General features: G+C 39.7%; 2 protein-coding genes across 4 annotated transcripts in view; one reads left to right on the forward strand and one right to left on the reverse strand.

Annotated features, from left to right (window-relative positions):
• The window catches only part of exoc1 (exocyst complex component 1), a 65,374-nt gene extending 55,734 nt beyond the window's left edge, over positions 1-9,640 (reverse strand). For 2 of the 3 annotated variants that reach the window (XM_022223775.2, XM_022223772.2), the window contains exons 1-7: positions 9,557-9,640; positions 6,280-6,412; positions 5,799-5,926; positions 5,134-5,299; positions 4,187-4,380; positions 3,263-3,388; positions 2,273-2,507 (exon numbers count right to left, since the gene is read on the reverse strand). In XM_022223775.2, the coding sequence (XP_022079467.1) occupies positions 2,273-2,507; positions 3,263-3,388; positions 4,187-4,380; positions 5,134-5,299; positions 5,799-5,926; positions 6,280-6,403 (973 nt within the window). In that variant the 5' untranslated portion in view covers positions 6,404-6,412; positions 9,557-9,640. Of the gene's footprint in view, positions 1-2,272; positions 2,508-3,262; positions 3,389-4,186; positions 4,381-5,133; positions 5,300-5,798; positions 5,927-6,279; positions 6,413-8,101; positions 8,194-9,556 lie in introns of those variants that run through there. The other variant, XM_022223773.2, reaches the window with a different exon arrangement.
• Positions 9,641-9,723: 83 nt separating this feature from the next.
• LOC110973272 (uncharacterized) lies at positions 9,724-18,956 on the forward strand. The gene is made up of 6 exons (XM_022223961.2): positions 9,724-10,234; positions 13,708-13,838; positions 14,376-14,482; positions 15,010-15,091; positions 16,794-16,952; positions 17,292-18,956. Exons 1-6 carry the CDS (start codon positions 9,888-9,890, stop codon positions 17,456-17,458), a joined length of 993 nt encoding a protein of 330 aa, XP_022079653.2. The 5' UTR covers positions 9,724-9,887; the 3' UTR covers positions 17,459-18,956.
• The last annotated feature ends 45 nt before the right edge of the window (positions 18,957-19,001 follow it).

A 19,001-nucleotide genomic window follows, 5' to 3' on the forward strand; every position in this document is an offset into this window, starting at 1 on the left:
TCATGAGCAGTCCTCGGCCGGAATTAACGCGCGTTGACGAAGAAACAAACAGCGCCCTCTGGTGCCGACATTCGTACAACACATTGCACGGGATCGCTATCGCGCGTTCAACGTCGTCGCTACAGCTAGACAGGAACCAGCTTCGTTTTAAGAGAGCAATTGTCTCGGAAAACGACCCAGGAAGATAATTTGACTGACGTCTTTCATCGTTTATGGCTGAAATCCGACCCAGTAGTGCGCTCCTGTCGTTACACCAACAACTGTACATACTGCGACGGGGATCATCATGTTCGCTCCTGCCCCAAGAAAATGACAGATTTCGGAGTCCACATCTAAGACAAACTTTTTAATTCATTCCTCATCTAGATAACCTACTCTGACAGGTAACATTTTATATATTGTTTCCTGGAGAAAAGATCAGCTGGAGGAAATATCACAGCGATATTTATTTACGTGGGCCTGCTCGGTTTGAAAGAAATTAAAATAATCAACATACCTTGTTACTTTTGCTATTGGGTCATTCCACAAAGTTGAGACACACTTTGTTACGGTGTTCCTTGTTACATCCGCAACCTTAAACATATTTTTCCAGCATGTGGATTCGAAATTGACATTGATATAAATTTTGCAAGGTTCTTGCAGGTTGCGCTTTATCCTTGCAGAGTAATATGAGTTAACTCTGTGGTAATGTAAAAATAACAGGCTGTAAGGGTTGTTTATGTAACAAGGGACACTGTCACAAAGCGTGTCTCAACTTCGTGGAATGACCCTATTATTTCATTTAGAGACCACTCAGCGAAACAGAGAACAAGATACAGCAATAAACTTACACTTCTGTAAGAACAGCTCAGAGAACACAAAAGTATGTTTTGTTCTTGTTTTGCCACGATTTTTCCTTATTTTGTGATGAAACACATTTTGCCACTTTTTTGATATCAAATAACGTGACTATCCGTTTGTAATGCGTGAAACATCCACGAAGCAAATTGTGGCGCGCGAGAGACATTTCTTCAGAAAACCTTGTCAACAGAGGGCGCTATCGTTTACTCACGACGGACGATTTTGGCGAGCTTTTTCCATATCGCGTCTCGGAAACACCTTCCTTCGTCTAACTTGAGTACCTGGCAGACTCTAAATAACTTCCAAATACCTTTGTAATTGTTATTATAAATGTATGTCGAAGTATTTCAACTGTATTCTCTGATGTCCGGGTCAGGTACGATTTTAAACCACTGTGCAACGACGATCCTATGGTGAAAACTCATCATATGTGAGCATAGGTTCATGTGCCCTGGGCGCAGGACACGCTGAGCACGTGTCCACATTCTGGTTGGATAATTGCAGATGTCTGGATGTGTGGTCTGTGCATATGCACCAGGGTACATTTGCAGGACCGGTTGAAAAAAAAACATCCCACAAGCCTGTCTCCTCTTTGCCAATGTTGGTGCACTTCATCTTGAGGTGGATTACTGGCCTTAGTTTGTAAGAAAATAAAATGTTCACTAAATTGCAAGTCTTAACGTGTTTCTTCAGAAATTTACCTAAACAGAGCAATTTTTGAAACCAACTGCTAACAATTCAAAAGCAATCAAAATTGTTCTCAATTTGTACATTGTGTTAAAAATCAGTGCCAGTTTCAATTATAACAATAATATCCAGAACTTCAATAATTACACATAGGAGGTTGCATCATGTGAAACCTACTGCATACAAACCTAGGAAGAAGAAAACTGTTTCATGTGAAGGGAGGCCCCCAGAGGACATATCTGGCAGAAGTTTTCAATGGGTTCTGTAGTTGTTTTATATTGTAAAGTGCTCTTTTTGATTTCTACAGATTGGGAGGGGGCACAGACAGGATTGTCATGAGGCAGGTTGGCTAGAGATACAACTCAGACTAGACTGTTTGGTCACAAGAACCAGTCTAATGGTCCTGAAAGGATCTTACACCTTCTTATTAATCGGGTTCCCAGACCAAAAAGATTCCATTTCCAGAGAATCTTTCGGTCTGGCAGTCATCAATGTCAGGTGTACCAAATGGGACCATTGCTAAAACTGTCAAAATATTTGTCCAGAATTTTCCTGCACTCTTTATTTCTTTTACATGTTGATCACCACATTTGCAGAACTTTTGCAGAATTTTTTCAAAAACTAATGGATATCTAGAAACAGACATTCATCCTGGACAAACACATCATACTTCACTTTCATTGATGGAGGCTGTCTGTCTGAACATATATCTCATTATGGCACAGAACCAGTCTAATCTTCCTACCTGGGTGCAACTCTGCCTCCATTTTCTCCTGCAGATACTTGGTGGCATCTGTACAATCTAAGATGCCCTTGGGCGTGCCCAGGTCACTGTCAATCAGTGCCATCTTGCATTGATGAGGCAAGTCTAATTGGCCGATGATGTTTCGGAGTTGATCAATCAGCTTAGAGTGGTTCTGGCTCTGTATCTGGATCATGGAGTCCTTCTGTTCCATGATCTCCATGTGGACGCGCACCCCCTGAGGTGACAAAACAAACATCCAAACAGAAAGTTTCATCACGCAAAAATAGATCCACAAAACATTCAATTTTGTTTGAAAGTGTTTTTTGTAGTACTAAATACTAAAACTTTTCCATTATGCTATGCCTGGAAGCCTGTTTTGCTAGGCAAACACTACTACATGCCTAGCAATTTTTTTTGCTTTAGTAGCTAGACCGTGACCATATTGTTAGACCACTAGAATGGTGCAGGAAAGCATAGGAAATAGAGCACTAGTACAGTTTGTTATTGGTAAGAGGTGTCAACGTTATTCTCGTCCATTTTGTTTGTGCAATTATAAACTGATTAATTTGTTTATAAAAATCATGAGGGCTGATCACTGAGAATCGTTTAATAAACTCTCAGAGAAACAAAATTTTTTCTCAAAAAGGGAGTCCACCCTTGCTCTGCTGCATCCTCGAAATCAGTTTTCAATATTCACCTAGCATGACTGGCCCAGGCTATGTTGTAGAGACACTACAACAGTGGTCAGTGGAGATCAGCGACACACACCAAGGACTGCCAAGCTAATCCTTGGATTCATGCAAGTGATACGGAAGGACATCCTCCAAAGGACTTTGTCTGGAGGGTATTAATTGGCAAATTTGGCTTATGGCTAGCCCAAAATTACATCAATGGGCAAGGTTAAGCAGACTTTTCAGTCTTCTGTTAAACTTCCACCATAGCCCCCATCCCTGTGAGGAGTGCTGCAACATTCAAACCATGTACATTTACCTCTAGCATTCGGTCATACTCATCAAGGTCAGATTCTAGTTTATTGACTTCCCGGAGAGACTCATCAAGAACATGCATGAGACGGGCAACCTCCTGCTGGGACTCGATGATGGAATGGATATTGGCCTGTGTTAATAGACAGAACAACAAACAGAGCTAGATAAATCTGACTGCTGGCCTTTAAAGCCACACATAAAAATTAAAACAGCCAGGTAGTGTATCTATCCATGTAAATCTGACTTGAAGTGCCACAACATGTAGTTAAGATGCCTATTTTGAGATGTATGCTAACAGTCTTCTCAAGCAACAAAAATAAGAAGCCATTACTGTGGTGACACTATGACCATATGCAGGTGGTACATCCCCGTCAGTAAAGCACTGAGGACCTCTTTGACAATGGGAAGCAATGAATGTACCAACTTGCATGTGCTGCATTAGTTCACCCATGCTACACAAATAAAATACCATGGCAGTGACAGCAACTCCTCATATTAGTAAAGATTAACTTTGAGATTGGCTTAATACATGTGATGTGTCATCAAAAACCTCAAAACTTTTCCTCCCAACAATGAGGTTGACAATACTGAACTTTGAAGTCAATTCAAACCAAATTATATCAGTAATAACGTTGAGCTGCTTCAGGTAAATTTGCAGAGATACTGCCATACACGTGTACATGTATGTGGAGGGAAAATGTTAGTACCTGTCACAGCAAATCGAAAATCTCAGAACCTATGGGGCATAGTAACTCTACAAAAAGAATTCTGATGAAGGGCTGACAGTATGACAGACACAAAGAAACAAACTTCACTCCTCAACTTTAACCTCAAAATGTTGAATTCATATCAACATGCCTAAAAGGAGAGCATGATCCAAAGGTTAAAAGTTTAGGAAGTATACTCAAGTTTCATCTGGCAATCTTACCCCATCAAGGACGGACAGATCATTGGCTAGCCGTTCCACAAATGCTTCAGCATTACCGATGGCAAACTCGCACTCTGCCATCATCCGTTCCAAATCTGCTTCCTCCCTGGCTGCTAGAACCTGGTAGTCATCTCCTGTACCTAAATCATCCTCAGAGTGTTGGGCTCGCGACTGATCACCAACAGGGGTAAACTCTAGACAAACAAATGAGAGAAAATGAAACTTGTGTATTTATATCTGAAAAAACAATTGACCTGAGCACTGTACAGGACCACGCTGATGTCAGGCTCGTTCCCAAAAACTGTACAGAGTTTTATATTCAAATAATAAATGTTTTCACTAAGTCTGCAAGTTGTTTGGACATTGCCAGATAACTAGAAAAATGAATGAACTAGTACCTTTCTTACATCAACTAAATTCAAAATCATGAATGATTTTGGGCCTCCTTGGCAATCTACATTGTACATTGCATACCCACAACCTCATCGATCTCAAAATATACATCAAGGAATGAGGCTTATCACAGCACATCACTGTAGCTTGCAGTCTTGTTTTAAGGAAATAGTAAAGATATATATTAGGAAAGTTCAGTTTGACATGAAGAGGAAGTCACCCATTATAAATTCTAGGGAAATCAATGGAAGTAGGAACCAAAAACCCAGACCAACGGCTAGCCTGAGAAGACTGGAGCCCAACTCCAAGTTGCTCAACAGAGAAAAGTTGTTGAACATACATGAACATATGGTTGAGGACTTGTCATAAACACACAAGCTTTTGGCTTGTGGTAGATTTTTTTAGTCTCACCAGTTACATGAAAAGGCCACTCTAGATGGAATGCGAGAAAAGCACCACTGTGATGACCAGAAACGCAGTCTACATACACATGTACGGGCTTGTCAGGAGACGAGATAATCATGATAGTTTTTGGATATCAGAGACCTACATACCTTCCAGGAGTGACTCGTTAACATTCACAAAGTCAGGCTTCTTGAGCTGCTTTAGGTATCGCTGTGTGAGTTTCCACAATGTTTCAATGAAGGACTTCTTCTCAGTAGGATTGCTTGCTATCCACTTATAGCATTTATCAAAATGTAAATCAAAATCTGGAATATCCTGTTGTATAGAGATATGGAAAAATGATTTTGATCAGTTGATAACATCCTTGTCAATGTTGACTTGTGTTAATCAAGCTTATTATATGCCTTACAGCTACATGTTACATCTACATGTACAGTGTACATGTATTCAATGTCTCACCATAATTCCATCTCTAACAAATCTAATACAAAGTAGGTTCTACAAGTGCAGTAGCTGAAACCTTCTCAAATGACTAAATTAAGAAAAGGTTTCCATACCTGTGTCCTTGGCTGAGATACTATCCTCACTTATCAGACCAAATATAAGTGCACATTCATTCCCAACCATGTTTTTCATCAGTTGTTGTGTGTTATCAACATGCACTCAGGACTAAAAGGGCAGTAGTTTCAAGGAAACGGATCTGGGGGCCAGGTTCAGACATATACTGTACATGTACATTCCTAGCTACTGTGCCCATCTAATGAGACCCTTCAGGTAAACAAATCCTGCACCAAAATTCATCCCGATATCTTACAATGCAGGAATCTTTGCCGTCCACTGTTCTCAGTTCAGCCAGGTTCCAGGACTGACGCTTCTTGTAGGTGTCCTTATCCACCTTCTTTACTTTGTGAACTGACACTTGAGCAGGGACGTCGGTTGTTACTGGAAAAAAAAACAATACACTTTGCAAATGCACGTTCATGCACCTTGATGTACATGTGTGCACTGATGGAACTTCTACATGTACATGTAATTCTGCAAGGAATGGAAGAGACAGTGACAATGCATTGAAAGAGCATACATGTAGTTCTCGGTCCATGTAGGATTTGATAACTGATTTATCATGTAATTTAAATAAATATATGTTATACAATAATTGTACAGTGGTCACTCTACTGTTTTTAACACAGTACATCACGTAAATATAATTTCAAAGAAGTATGTGATTTTTCCTCTGAGCGATGAAACCTCAACAATGATTTTTAACTCGCCAAAGGTTACTACCTTGGACATACCTGTGGCACAGAGAAAGCTGACTTTCTTCCTCTTGCCGGTCTTGGTGACATGAACAAAGCCAATGAGCCTCTCATCATTTGGAAGAAACACATCCCTCTGGAGGGTGTGCCGAATGGCTGTCATCTTGATTCACTGCTCAGGTTTAGAAACGATATCTCTTCATATGCATGTATAATATTTAATTAACACTTTAGTAGGTACATGGGGTATAATATACGGGGTCAGCTAAAAAAGTCCATAAGTCGGACGCTTCATACATGTAGGTCCGACGCCTCATAAGTCCGATACATGCATTTAAAAGTTCCAACGATTTTCTCAGCCGATGGCATAAATCCAACGCCTCAAAAAATAAGCCTTGAAAGATCAATGTTTGATTTGACGCTTGTTACAAGCGTATGAAGATGGCGCTGGGAACAAGACTGGTTCCCGGTGCAAGTATGGTGTACTATTTATGAAACATACAAACATTTTTAAGATCTCAAAAGTATTACAGTCAAAAAAATACTTTTTATATTTAGCGAAGTATCATACATCATTCTTACACGTAGTTGTATTTTGGATTAAAAAAATACTGGACCAATGTACGAACTACATAGGTAGTCCACTTGATTCAGTTTTCCTAACAGGGTCAGTACCGTGGGCGTGAGTTGGGAACAAAGCTGAATCTCGCTCGTGGACGACACGTCGTGTGGGCCCATAGGCCTACTCCTCTATGTTTCACAGTCAATCGCACTGACGCCTCATATTAAGTCCGACACCTTGTTTGTCCAACGTCGGTTTTATGAGGCATCGGACCTTTGAGGCATCAGAACTATGAGACTGAAAAAAAAAAATGCCCATAAATCCGATGCCTCATGAGTCAAAAAAATTTGGACTTTTGAGGCGTCGCACCAATGAGGCGTCGGACTTACAATACGCACCCTAATATACAGATTCCTTTTCCAATTCCAGCTCCCTAACTAGCAGCAACAACATGCATACAAAACATTAGGATGATTGCTATCAAGAATACAGCCCAGTCTCATGCTGCAAGATTGTCAACACTATCCTCTAGTTCATTAATTCACACAGGGGCCTAGGCCTATCCTCTGTTTTTAGGCCTGTTTTAATTTTCTAAACATCAAACATCTGAACGGGTCAAAACGACTGACAATCAACAATCATGATGATACTACGCCTATCTAGAGAAATGACAATGAATGACGCATGCTGTTGGCAGTTACAATTGCTTACACCTTATGTCTTGTAAAAATCAAGGGCCTGTGCTAGATATTGATATGATGGAGCCGTTGTGTTGCATTTTACCTTTACTAAAAGACAATGAAATGTAACTCATCATGGATGGGTTGTGGTTGGAGATATATATGCAACCATACGCATGAAGCCAAACCACGGGGGTTGTGTTTGTATTGCGCATACCCAGTGTATAATATTAGACTCGCGTTGCAGCCATTCATCAGTATATCAAGAGTAAAAACACCGTCAACCTGTGTGAGCTGCGGTAGTCAAGAAGTTATAGCATAATAGTTTGTGATGCATTGGGTGTGGGTATGAATCCCGGGTTGAAATTGTGGGCAGGGAGGTTTTTGTTAAAGGAAAATAAATAATGAATGTTATAGGAGCCTAATTTCACATGTAAAGTTTTTACGGTTGGTTGAGCATCTAGATGTCATGCATTGTGCATGGTTATGAACCGTGGTTGGGCTTCATAGGCCTACATGTGATTGCATAAATCAATATACACTTATGTAGCTCTGTGGTTGTGCATGTTAATCATGTTAATGAAGACCTTCACTGGTCCGGTGTCCAGACTGCACTCACTGCATATAATAGTGGACTGGTGCCGTCGAGATTGGGTATGGGAAATCGATTGTAGGTCAACTCGCCCCCTGGCCAACTCGCCCCTCACCAACTTGCCCCCTAGCCAACTCGCCCCTTTACCGACTCGCTCCCTGACCGACTCGCCTCCTGACCGACTCGCCCCCTAAGTTTGCCAAGCACGTATGGCCGGCCCATTCACCATTAAAAAAAATACAATCAGTCAGAGATGGAATCAGTGATATACATTGTAGGTTTTGGGGTTTGCAGCTGGCACTCAAAGTTGAGTTTGTTTAAAGCTTGGTGGATATTCCCTTTGTGTGAAATTGGGGGTAACAATTTTTTTTTTATATTGGTAAAACTAATTCAGTATTATCGTGTGTATGGGCCATGGCGCAGCGTTTCCTGTGTATTGTCTATGGGATTTCGTGCGCCACAACACCAACAGCCTATCATATTAATTAACTTTGCGAACTATTTCAGATAAAAAAAATTAACACTAAATACTGATTTATTCGGCGAGTACAGTCATCAAGGATCACTTTGTTGATCGGCCATATTGAATTATATCCCGGCACTGTCGGTGTCATGATGTCAGGGAAAAACAGTCATGTCATCTGGTGCCCGTTACTTGTAAACAAATTAAGAGCACTCTCAGAGATATTCAATTCCAAAAAAGGAATAAAAATTATGCAAATAAAAAAAATTAATAATGGGGCGTTAAAAATTGACATTAGTGTACAATGTACCACTATGACTTTAAACATCACACAAAAAGCGTATATCAAAGAGCCTAAATCAATTTTCGCAGTATATGTGAGGTCCCAGTCGAGTGAATTAGCAAAAGAACACTATAACCAACTAACTGGATATCGGGTCACTTCAAGAAGATACAGTCACATACCCAAATATTAATGGGACGGAGGGTTCGAAGTTGTTGATCCTGAGGGTATGTTGGATGTACAAATAACCTAATCAGACAGTGGACGTAGGAAGCGTTTGAATAAATAAGTGATTAGTGGTGATGTCCAAATATCCATCACCGTCCGTGAGTCGTTCGTGTCGCGTCGTTGGTTTTTTTTTTAGTACATACATTGGGCCGGCCATATTTGCTTGACGTTCCGAGGGGGCGAGTCAGCCAGGGGGCGAGTCGGTCAGGGGGCGAGTCAGTCAGGGGGCGAGTTGGTAAGAGGCGAGTCGGTCAGGGGGCGAGTTTACGAGGGGGCGAGTTGGAAAGGGGCGAGTCGGTAAGGGGCGAGTCGGTCAGGGGGCGAGTTGACCTGACACCGGGAAATCTTAAAAAGGCTGAAGTAATGTATTGCAGAGATCTCCTTGCTTTCTAAAGCTTGATTTTTACATGCCATAATCTAATATATTCAGTTATCTCTAGTTTTTTTCAGGTTCTTGTAAATGGACAAATAACAAGGATATTATCGCAAATTTGGGAAGGTAACTCACCGTTCTCACTTCCTGATAACAAACCCTGGGAGCCACCATCTTTTGCGCAGAAGCTTCAAAGTGAGCGTCTGCGCAAAAGCAGTGACTCAGAGGTCATAAAATTAACATACGAAAGTGGCTTTATTACCATATCAATCAGAAACTGGTTGCTTAGAGCTGGAAAGGTCACCTGGTGTACACAATGAATGAGACCACACAACACGGATGTAAAATACCGACTCTGAAACGTCTCTAACAAGCTCATTTCTGTCCAGCTTCTCAGGACAAAAGTTGGATCAGATGTTATTAGAGACTACCGAATAGGATCTGGAGAAATAAGACGCCAGTAATCATGGCAACCGGACACATCTTGCCAGGCCGGGGTAGCATTGTTACCAAATTCCGGTCGAAGTCGGCAGACCCGACCATGTCCAGTTACCGGTACAACAAGGAGGGCCGCTTGGGAGGGCGGGGAACGTACGGCCGGCCGCAATACCAAACTAGCCCCAGGGATCTGGTGGAAATAAAGCGAGACGCTCTCCTTGCCTGGACTGAAGAGATGGAAGACTGGAGCAAATCTCCAAATAAAAGACCAACTACTTATGAGCACAGTTATTATGACAAAAATGTCAAAACGGAAGATAGAGCCAGAATGAGACCGATTTCCCCAACGAGGAGAAATAAACCGCACCCAAAAGAGTAAGTTGAATCCTAGAGGAAGGACACGCTTCCATGATTAAATTATCAATATTTCGTATACAGATCTTTTAATGTAACTAAGTTTTAATTGTTTGTCAATTAAAAAAAATGCTGATAAAAATTAGCAGCTGTGGTGATGTGATGGTGATACGTGTAATGATGCAAACAATGAATGTGGTAATAATAATACATGTAAATGAGGAGATCATGACATACTGTACAGTGTACATGGACGTGTAGTAGCATGATTAGGGTTTTTTACTTCTAACTTTTGATTTTTTTATGTTCAGTGTAGTGTTTATATGAGCCAAGAGCCTTATTTTCTGTAACAAACTCAACCTGAAATAAGTTGGAGGCTTTTATTATAGCAGCAATAAATCACCATCCTCCCAATTGGTCAATTACATGAAAGTAGAGACTACAGTAGCCTAGGTTGAAGGTTGTCTTCATTTCATCCTCCGTCGCGTAATTTGGTCAGAGAATCCACCTAGGCTAGGCCTACAGCAAAAATGAATGATGTACATGTAAACCACCTCTTGTTATTTTATATGATATTGTTTTATTGCAGTTCCATTTTATTTCAGTCCTGGGGCTTTCAAGTTGAGGATGGCTAAAAAATATGCCAGATATTATGCTATTAATAGTGGTGTATACATGTACATGTACAGTATGTACATGTACTAGAACTAATAGATAATTATAACCAGTGATGTTGTTAAGTGAAATACTTGAAATTGCTGTACCATATTTTCTCTGAAGTCTGAACATTGTTGTCTATTTTCTGGATGCAATTTCTCGAGGAGATTGCACATCCTGTGAGGACATTTAAATGAAACAATGGCAAATAGCATATGACTCTATTCTGTTATGAATTTTTTGGCTTAAACTACATGTTACTCATGAACTGTGATCCCTTGTAAAATAAAGTTGCGCTAGAAAGGACACATAAAAAATTCTATGAAATTATTCTATCCCAAAAAGCTTGAAGTTCAGAAAATACTGAATTTTGGTTCAAGCAAATGCCTCCAAATTAAGATCTCCATCATAAAATGTGAAAAATGCATTTAAAATGTGAAAAAAATGTAACTGACACCCCCAAATTTTTAGGCCAAGTACAAATATAAATATTGAAACTTTCAGATTTTGTTGGAATGAGAGAGGGCTTTGCATCTTTTTTATTTTCAAAATGGCAACCTTTTTTGTTATGTATGTATTTGCTGCTACTAGTGGTGTTTCCACTGTGTGTAAAAGACACAATTTTGGATTAAAAGACCTACAGGTTTGATAAACAGAATTAAAAATTGAACAATTTCCTTCTCTCTTTTACAAACATTGACAGAACCAAATATTTTCAGTGGATTCTCTTTATGTACCTTTACCACTCTGGTTAACTTGATTTACATGTATTCAGCCCCTTGAACATTTTTCCCCCAGGAACATTTATAACTCTTATTTTCATGGGAAATTAACAACTGGTTTTGTCTTGCTACATTTACCAGTCATTCAAGTGATGAAAAATTGCGTAGCATATGCATACATGCTTCCGGTTATTAAAAAAAGTGGTCCTAAACTTACGTGTTTACAATCCTTTTAAGCCAAGTATGGTATTTATTCCCATCTCTCAATTCATTTTTCAATGGGGGGAAAGTCCACACATTTGACATGAATTGTTGCTGTTGTTGTTTGAGTGTATGTGAAGTGCAGTACAATTCCAACTATTTTTAGCATAGACCTTGTATTGTGAGGTTATTTGTATTTCTGCTTCACTGGGCCTCCAAATGAAAGTCTGTAATACCATGTTAACAAACTTCATGTTATATTAATTTTGGTATTTTTGATCTACATGTACTTAATATACTGTAGACTTTACATCAAATGAAGATCTTCATCTGATCAGTAAAAGTCTTCACAAATTTCCCAACCAGTTTTTCGTGCCTCAGAGAAATGACTGAATGAAGGGACGATGTTGAAAATTCATTCTGAATGGATTAAGACTCCACAAACCCTTTCATTATTTCTTCCTAGAGCTGTGAGCAGCCAATCAGTAACTGAGAAGACGCGTATAAAGTTTGGTACTGGTATACATGTACATGTTGAAAGATCCAGCATTGTGGAAAGACTCTGATCAGGAGCAGTAGCTCCAGGGATGTGTCCATCCAAACTTCAAGAATGCTTTAAGCCTGCTTTGCCAACATGGATCTGTAATCCACAAGTTGTTTCATCCTCCTCGTGACTCCAGTCCTGTTTACTCCCAAGCAAATCAATTTGTTCAGCGGTGGACAATTTTCAGAATGAAAAGGAGAAAGAATCCTATTGTCCATGCTAATCCTCACTGAGGGCTTATAACCATAGCTACAGCATCTGAAGTGGTTTATTACATTTGCTGAGGGCGGTTTCACAGTGACTGATGAGAGGGCTATACATTTTTTCCCTACAACAATCAATACTGTCTTAGAGCCAATTACTGCCACAAAGCTTCTCACCCTTTATTTAACGGTTATGAATCATATGAGGAGGATGTATTTGGAAGTCTTTGGTTCTGTACGTAAGTTTTTGCAAGATTCAATTCATCTTTTTTTTTAGATTAACCCTAACAGTCCTCAATCCTTCACCTGTTGGAGGACTGAGGACTGTTAGGGTTAAGCATCCTCAGAAATCTCTTTCTAAGGAGAGGTGTTTCCCGGGCTTCACAAAATGTTTGCCTGAATGCTATTTGCATCACTTCAAAAGAGGCTGCACGTCAGTTTTCTACAGCATCCTTGGAATCCACAGAGATTTTCTAAGATTGGCTCAGCTGTACTTCTTGAGGATTTAGCTCTGTGTTAAACTTCTTTTAATCTTTTATCCGTGGCCCCAAAGGACCCTATTTATTTGCAAACAACTGTCTCTTCTTGTCTTCAGTGAGATGGGTTAAGCAGATCTGCTTATCTGAGAGAGGTTTTTACGTTCTCAGCCAACTCTCACTCTTGAGTATAATGGCGATATTGGACACAGGTTCTGTGTTATAAATTGCAGTGTGGTGTCCACATACTGGCACACATACATCTCTCATTTGGTTGAATACTCGTAAAGCTGGGAATGCTAACATCGAGCCGTGTGTAAAGTTGACATTAAGCAAATTACATGTATTTGGCACTGCACAATTTGATAGGAAAGTAATGGTCTACTGACTGCACAATGTCAGCTTAGTTAATAACTTAAAGTTTGGAGGCTTTGGTTGAATACAAAAATCATGTACCGCATGTGTACTTGTACATGTGTGTCCTCATTCCAATCATGTTTTCAGTATAAGACTAATCAATGAACAGCTGTACTGTCCCTTCACAAATGTTTTAGAAATTATGAAGAGTTTTGAACCAAACTGCCACCTTTTGCCATTTGCACTCAAATAACTTGTTAGCACATGTACCGTACATAAATGCTGTAGATGACGAAACCAGACACATACATGTACTCCTTGGATTTCCTTGCAGTGTGTTCCTGACATGCAGACTTCACAAAGTCCCTGGGTATTATGATCCCTCAGCGGCTATGGGCAAAGAGATTGGTGCTGTGCAAGGCTTTCAGAATCCTGATGCAAGAATCAAAGAGGAGGTGTATCTAGGTGAATATGTAGGAAGAGGAGCAGTGGTACTGTATTAGTCAGGGGTGTGAGAATTCAGCTTTTTAGCTGATTTCAGCTTTTTTGTTTAGATGTTGACCCTGAATTTCCATTTTTTGGGGGCACAGGTCTGGTCTGTACAAAAGTACATGTATGGGAACTTTTTGCATTTCAGCTTTTCGCTAGCTATTTCAGTCAGCTTTAATTTTAAGTAGCCACTCACACCCCTGATTAGTAGTAACTAAAGGGAAAAGACTTAAGAGAACCATCTCTACCATCATTAAGACTTAGATTAAAATTCAGGTTCAGTGTTCTAATGGCCTTTCTTTTCTGTTTTGTTCTTAAGTGGCAGAGGAACTCACCAGGTACTCACAAAAAGTGATTTCTTGGTTAATAACTTTTTCACTTCATTGTTACACTGTTGTCATTATGGCTGTATTGATAAAAACAAGTAACCTTGCTACACCATTCATAGAGTTTGAGTATTAATGTTCAATATTCATTAGTGTCTACAATCATTTTTCCCAATGTTGTCAACAGTTGATGCTCTGTGTCCTGCATGGGAACAGGAGGAGAGACGCCATCTGAGACATAAATACGTTGGTCGACCAAGCACAGCAAACGTCATGACATACAGAGACGAAGAGGTAGCAATCATATTCATGCATGAGAAATGAAGTACATGTAAATTCCCAAACTGTCACTAATATGCTGGTTATGTCTTAACAATTTCAGGCATTCAATGTTTCCTTATATAACTTAACTTGTTTGCCACTTCCTATTCATGAATACAAACTGACCAACAGTGCAAGTGTTCAGAATTATTTTAATTTTTAAGAACTATTTTATTTTACTAAAAACGCTTTGCCTTTTTTTGATACTGAAACCTGTCTGCAGATACATGTAAGTTAACAGACTTGTCAGGTACATGTACATGTACTTTCCAATTTTCACCCGTCAAACTACATGTACGTGTAAGTATAGAATACTAAAATTTTCAGGCGTATTTTCATTGTCTTTCTAGAGGGAGGAGGCTTTAAGTATTTGTTGTTGCGTCCTTTGTGCACTGATCATTTCAACAACTAACCAAATGTAAGCGATGATCAGTTTCTGTCAGTGATCTAACTGATTGACACAGTCATCATTGGCATTTGTTTCTTTGATTTTAACACAGCGTGAGAAGATGAAAAGAGTGATCTCAGATCCTTGGTCAGCACAGGCAGCTGAGGCCTGGTTGAAACTAGCCGGTAGCACAAGTAAGTGTGTAGAGTACGGATATTACCAACTGACCAAGAGGTGACAGAATTGGTTTGCATTGTGGTTTTCGTCCATGAATCCTATTCTTTATTCTTTGCCGGTGCTTCTCTACATGTTCAAAGTTGCTTAGTTATTTTCCTGCCTTGTGTAACTCTATTCTGCATCATGCTTCCTCTCATGAAACTTTTTACTTGCTCCTCAGAAGAAATGTATTTACATGTACGTGTATACCATCTGGTCATGTGTTGGGCCATTGTCCATTGAAAAAAGAATGATCTCTTGACATGCTTTGCAAGATTCCTATTTTTTCCTATTCTCGAGCACTCCATACCCCAAGCAAGCATCCCAGGCCTAGCCATGTTTGTGTCAGTGGCAGGCTAAATTTTGAGGGTTCCTTAATGGAGCCAACCCACATTCAATAAGCAGACAGAGTTAAGAACAAACACTACAGGCACATTGCCATCACTTCAAATTCGGTTCAGAGTAAATATTTGATTGCATACAATCAGCCACACTCTACTTTCCCAGGCTCAAAGAATTTCCTCTGTCCATTGATGTGACAAAAGATTCAAATTGCCCCCCTGGCCTGGCTCAGTGGAAGTAACCGAGCCCTCAGGCTTGTCAGTATTACTGGTACATGTATGCAGAAATTGAGTAGGGCAGTACCTTGTATCATGCCCACTCATCAACGAAACCTCAACCACTTGTAGAGGTTCAATGGTTCGAATTGAATTACTAGGTTTACTAACGTCTTAGAGCATTCACCGTAGACCTTTGTGAAATCCCAGTTCTAGTACATACTGTGTAAATGTGCCTGGTCCCATTCATGTGGAGCATGCCAACTGCTCATCCATTAACGCTCTCTCGGTTCCCTCCTCCGCCCCCACCCCTTTTCCTTCTTTCTGTTTTTTCAGGGTGCACATTTTTTTCTTTTGCTCTCAACTTGGTTTTGATTACAAACTGCCCCACTCATGCCACTTATGGTTTCATCTCTTCTCCCCTTTTTGTGTGAATGATCGCTCCCCTACCGCATTTTATGAATACATGTAATGGATCTGCCACTGCTTAAGTTACATGTAGCTTTGTGGTTTGTGCCTTTATGCATATTCCACATTTACTCTGAATCGCTTTCCTGTTTGTACCAGGAATTACCGGCAGTCATGGAAATTCACACAGCCAACACAAACAGTTGTTCCAGGGATTTGTTTCATTTAAGTAAACATTTCCGACAGTGGGAATTTTTTTCAAGCAGACGTAAAATCACAAGAGTACAAGAGTAGGAAACCCTTAACATGTACAAAAATTAGTAACATTCTTGAGTCAAATGCTTCTCTGATCTGTGCCTTGGAAGTCCTTTGAAATCCTGAGGAAGACAAGCTCTATAAAAGTATTTGTGACTGTGGAGCTTTTAAACAGGCTGGGTTAGCTCCATGCCATATGTGACAGACATGAAACAAGCTGTCTTGCCCCTAAATATAAAGAGCCGTAGAGCAGTGTCTAGGCATTGCCACTAGACTTTTTTCCTTAATGTTCTAACTACATGATCCATGTACTACATGTACATGCAGTAAGGTCTGTTGACCTTTTTCATAACCTCCCGTACTCTACTTCAACCCTGTACTGTTTTTTGTCGTCAAAAAAGCTCATGTTTTAAGACTTTTATCAAAGAAAATAATGGACTTTTTTCATGTTTTTTTACAGACAGGAAAGCTGTGAAGAAAATGGTTAATAGCGCTCGTGCAACCACTCAAGTGTCGAATAGACAGCCACAGGATAGAACTACGAGAAATGTGACTGAGCAAGTCAGGGAACCATATCAAGCATCCGTTCATCGCTTCCTAAAAGGAGCCGGCCATGAAGGTATGCTTTTGGTTCTGAACAGTATTCTGACCTCTTTGTTCATTGGCTTTTTAACTGAGAACTCGAAAAAAGAACATCGTAAAAATCGTCAGTGCTGTATCAAGTCCATCGCATCTTGTCACAAGTCCTGCCAATGACCAATCACATAACAGGGTGAACAATGAATACAGTGTACATGTAGATTGTGACTTGAGAGTGATTACTTGGGATGGACTTGTAGGGAATTGACCACAACACAAGTGGTCTTACTGTTGAGCATACAAAACGTTTGGCATGCACATTGGGTAAAAAGATAACTGTCTTAAATCATTTTAAATTTCTTGTTCTCTTTGATTCCAGAGTCAAAAGCAGCCGAGAAATTATTTGACAGTCTTGAGAGTGCACCCCGACCTCTTCCTATGAGCGGACCTCATTTCCACATCACCGATTACAGCAAAGTACATCACAAGATACACCCAAAACACATACGCACCGACTTCACCATCCATCCTGAATGGGTGCCATGAACTGATAGGAACTTCCTAAACTCTTGGTTGAATGGTAGACCTCTTGAAACAGTTCTGGATCTAGAGGGATCAACTTTTTTCCTTCCTTTGCAGAGTGGAAACATTTCTTGGCAGACATAATTATTTGCATACTGTAGTTACTGCTTAACCATTCAAATTTTAGGACTGCAGAGATTCTTATCTTTACAGTTTAAAGAGGTGAATTTTTCTTCCTGTAGCCTCACTGCAGTACCTGAAAATTGGGAAGGTGTGATTGTTCCAAGCTGTTCACAATTAGACCACCTTCAGAAAACTAGATGGTCCCAAGTAGGAATGCTTAACCCATTTGCGGACACAGCAGCCTTTCATAGAATGTTTGGAAATGAGTTGATTCGGCTTAGACTTCAGCTTCACTGGTTTCAGTCAGAGCTTGAACATGTGGTTTCCAACGCTGCTTCAAAATAGCTGGAACCAGTGAAACCAAAGTCTAAGTCTAAGCCGAATTCAGTCGTTTCAAAAAATGCTCATAGTGTAGTTAGAAACATGTCATAAAGCCCCCTTTTCTGAGGAATGAAAAAGGAACAGGAACGTTTCAAGTGTGAGATAATTTCTTGTGGAAGAGATCTACGTCCGGAGTGAGTACTCTTTTGAGAACATACTGTCACAAACTACCGGATTTCACTTGAAGGTCTATAAATGTGATCCCCACATTACAGTTATGATAAAGATATCAAGTTGCAAGTGTACATGTGTATCGTTGATTTCTTATCAGCAATTTGTAAAGCAATGTTTTTTCTTGTTGATTTGTGATTAAAAGGAACTAGATGTCATTAAGTTGAAAAAGAATGTCCAGTTACATGGGATGATTTACTATGATAATGTCTCCAAGTGATAATGAAAGTGCATCAAACACTTCACACAAATGTGAACTTAATTAATGTTTTTATTTAATTTGAAATTGCTCCTAAGTTTACACCGAGGGAAAGCTTTCCACGTCAGCTCTGAGAAACTTGTGTCAACATTTAAAGCTAAAACCTCCAGTTTGTGTAAGCATTGTTTAAAACTTCAGAAAGTACCATGAGTAACAATGTTGTAGAAGTAAATATTATTCAGACATCTTTGTGCAATTGTTTTTGTATTCTCTGCATATGACTAGCATTTCCAACTGTGTGCAAATGTACAAAAGTCGGTGTTGACAATTCGTCAAGTCATTTCTGACTATCTTCTTTCCTAAATGCACATAGTCCAGATTTAATGCATCTGTTGATACATGTATAGATTGTGAAGGAAATGTGACTCAGAACAAAGGGTAATTCTTTAAATTATGGAAGACACGAATGTTGTTTCTTCCACAGATTTTTGAAGTGGATATGTATGTGTAAAAAATGGAACTGACGCAACCATAGTTTAATAGCCTGTGGTGTTTTGTTTTGTAAATTTGAGGAAAATACCTGATAAGTTTCTATGTGAAACACAAAATGAAACTGAGCATTTTAATAAAACACTTGGAATGAGAAAACCTTGTCTGTCCTTTTGTTTCATCTTACATCAGACACATTTAAAC

This window comes from Acanthaster planci, linkage group LG02 (genome assembly GCF_054643075.1).
Source record: "Acanthaster planci isolate LZ-2023a linkage group LG02, COTS_SCS, whole genome shotgun sequence".
NCBI classification, from domain to species: domain Eukaryota; kingdom Metazoa; phylum Echinodermata; class Asteroidea; order Valvatida; family Acanthasteridae; genus Acanthaster; species Acanthaster planci.

Coding starts and splice junctions, on each gene's coding strand:
- LOC110973272 (XM_022223961.2), top strand. CDS start 9,888: ATGGCAACCGGACACATCTTGCCAGGCCGGGGTAGCATTGTTACCAAA. Junction 10,235..13,707: donor AATAAACCGCACCCAAAAGA/GTAAGTTGAATC, acceptor ATTTCCTTGCAG/TGTGTTCCTGACATGCAGAC. Junction 15,092..16,793: donor GAAACTAGCCGGTAGCACAA/GTAAGTGTGTAG, acceptor GTTTTTTTACAG/ACAGGAAAGCTGTGAAGAAA.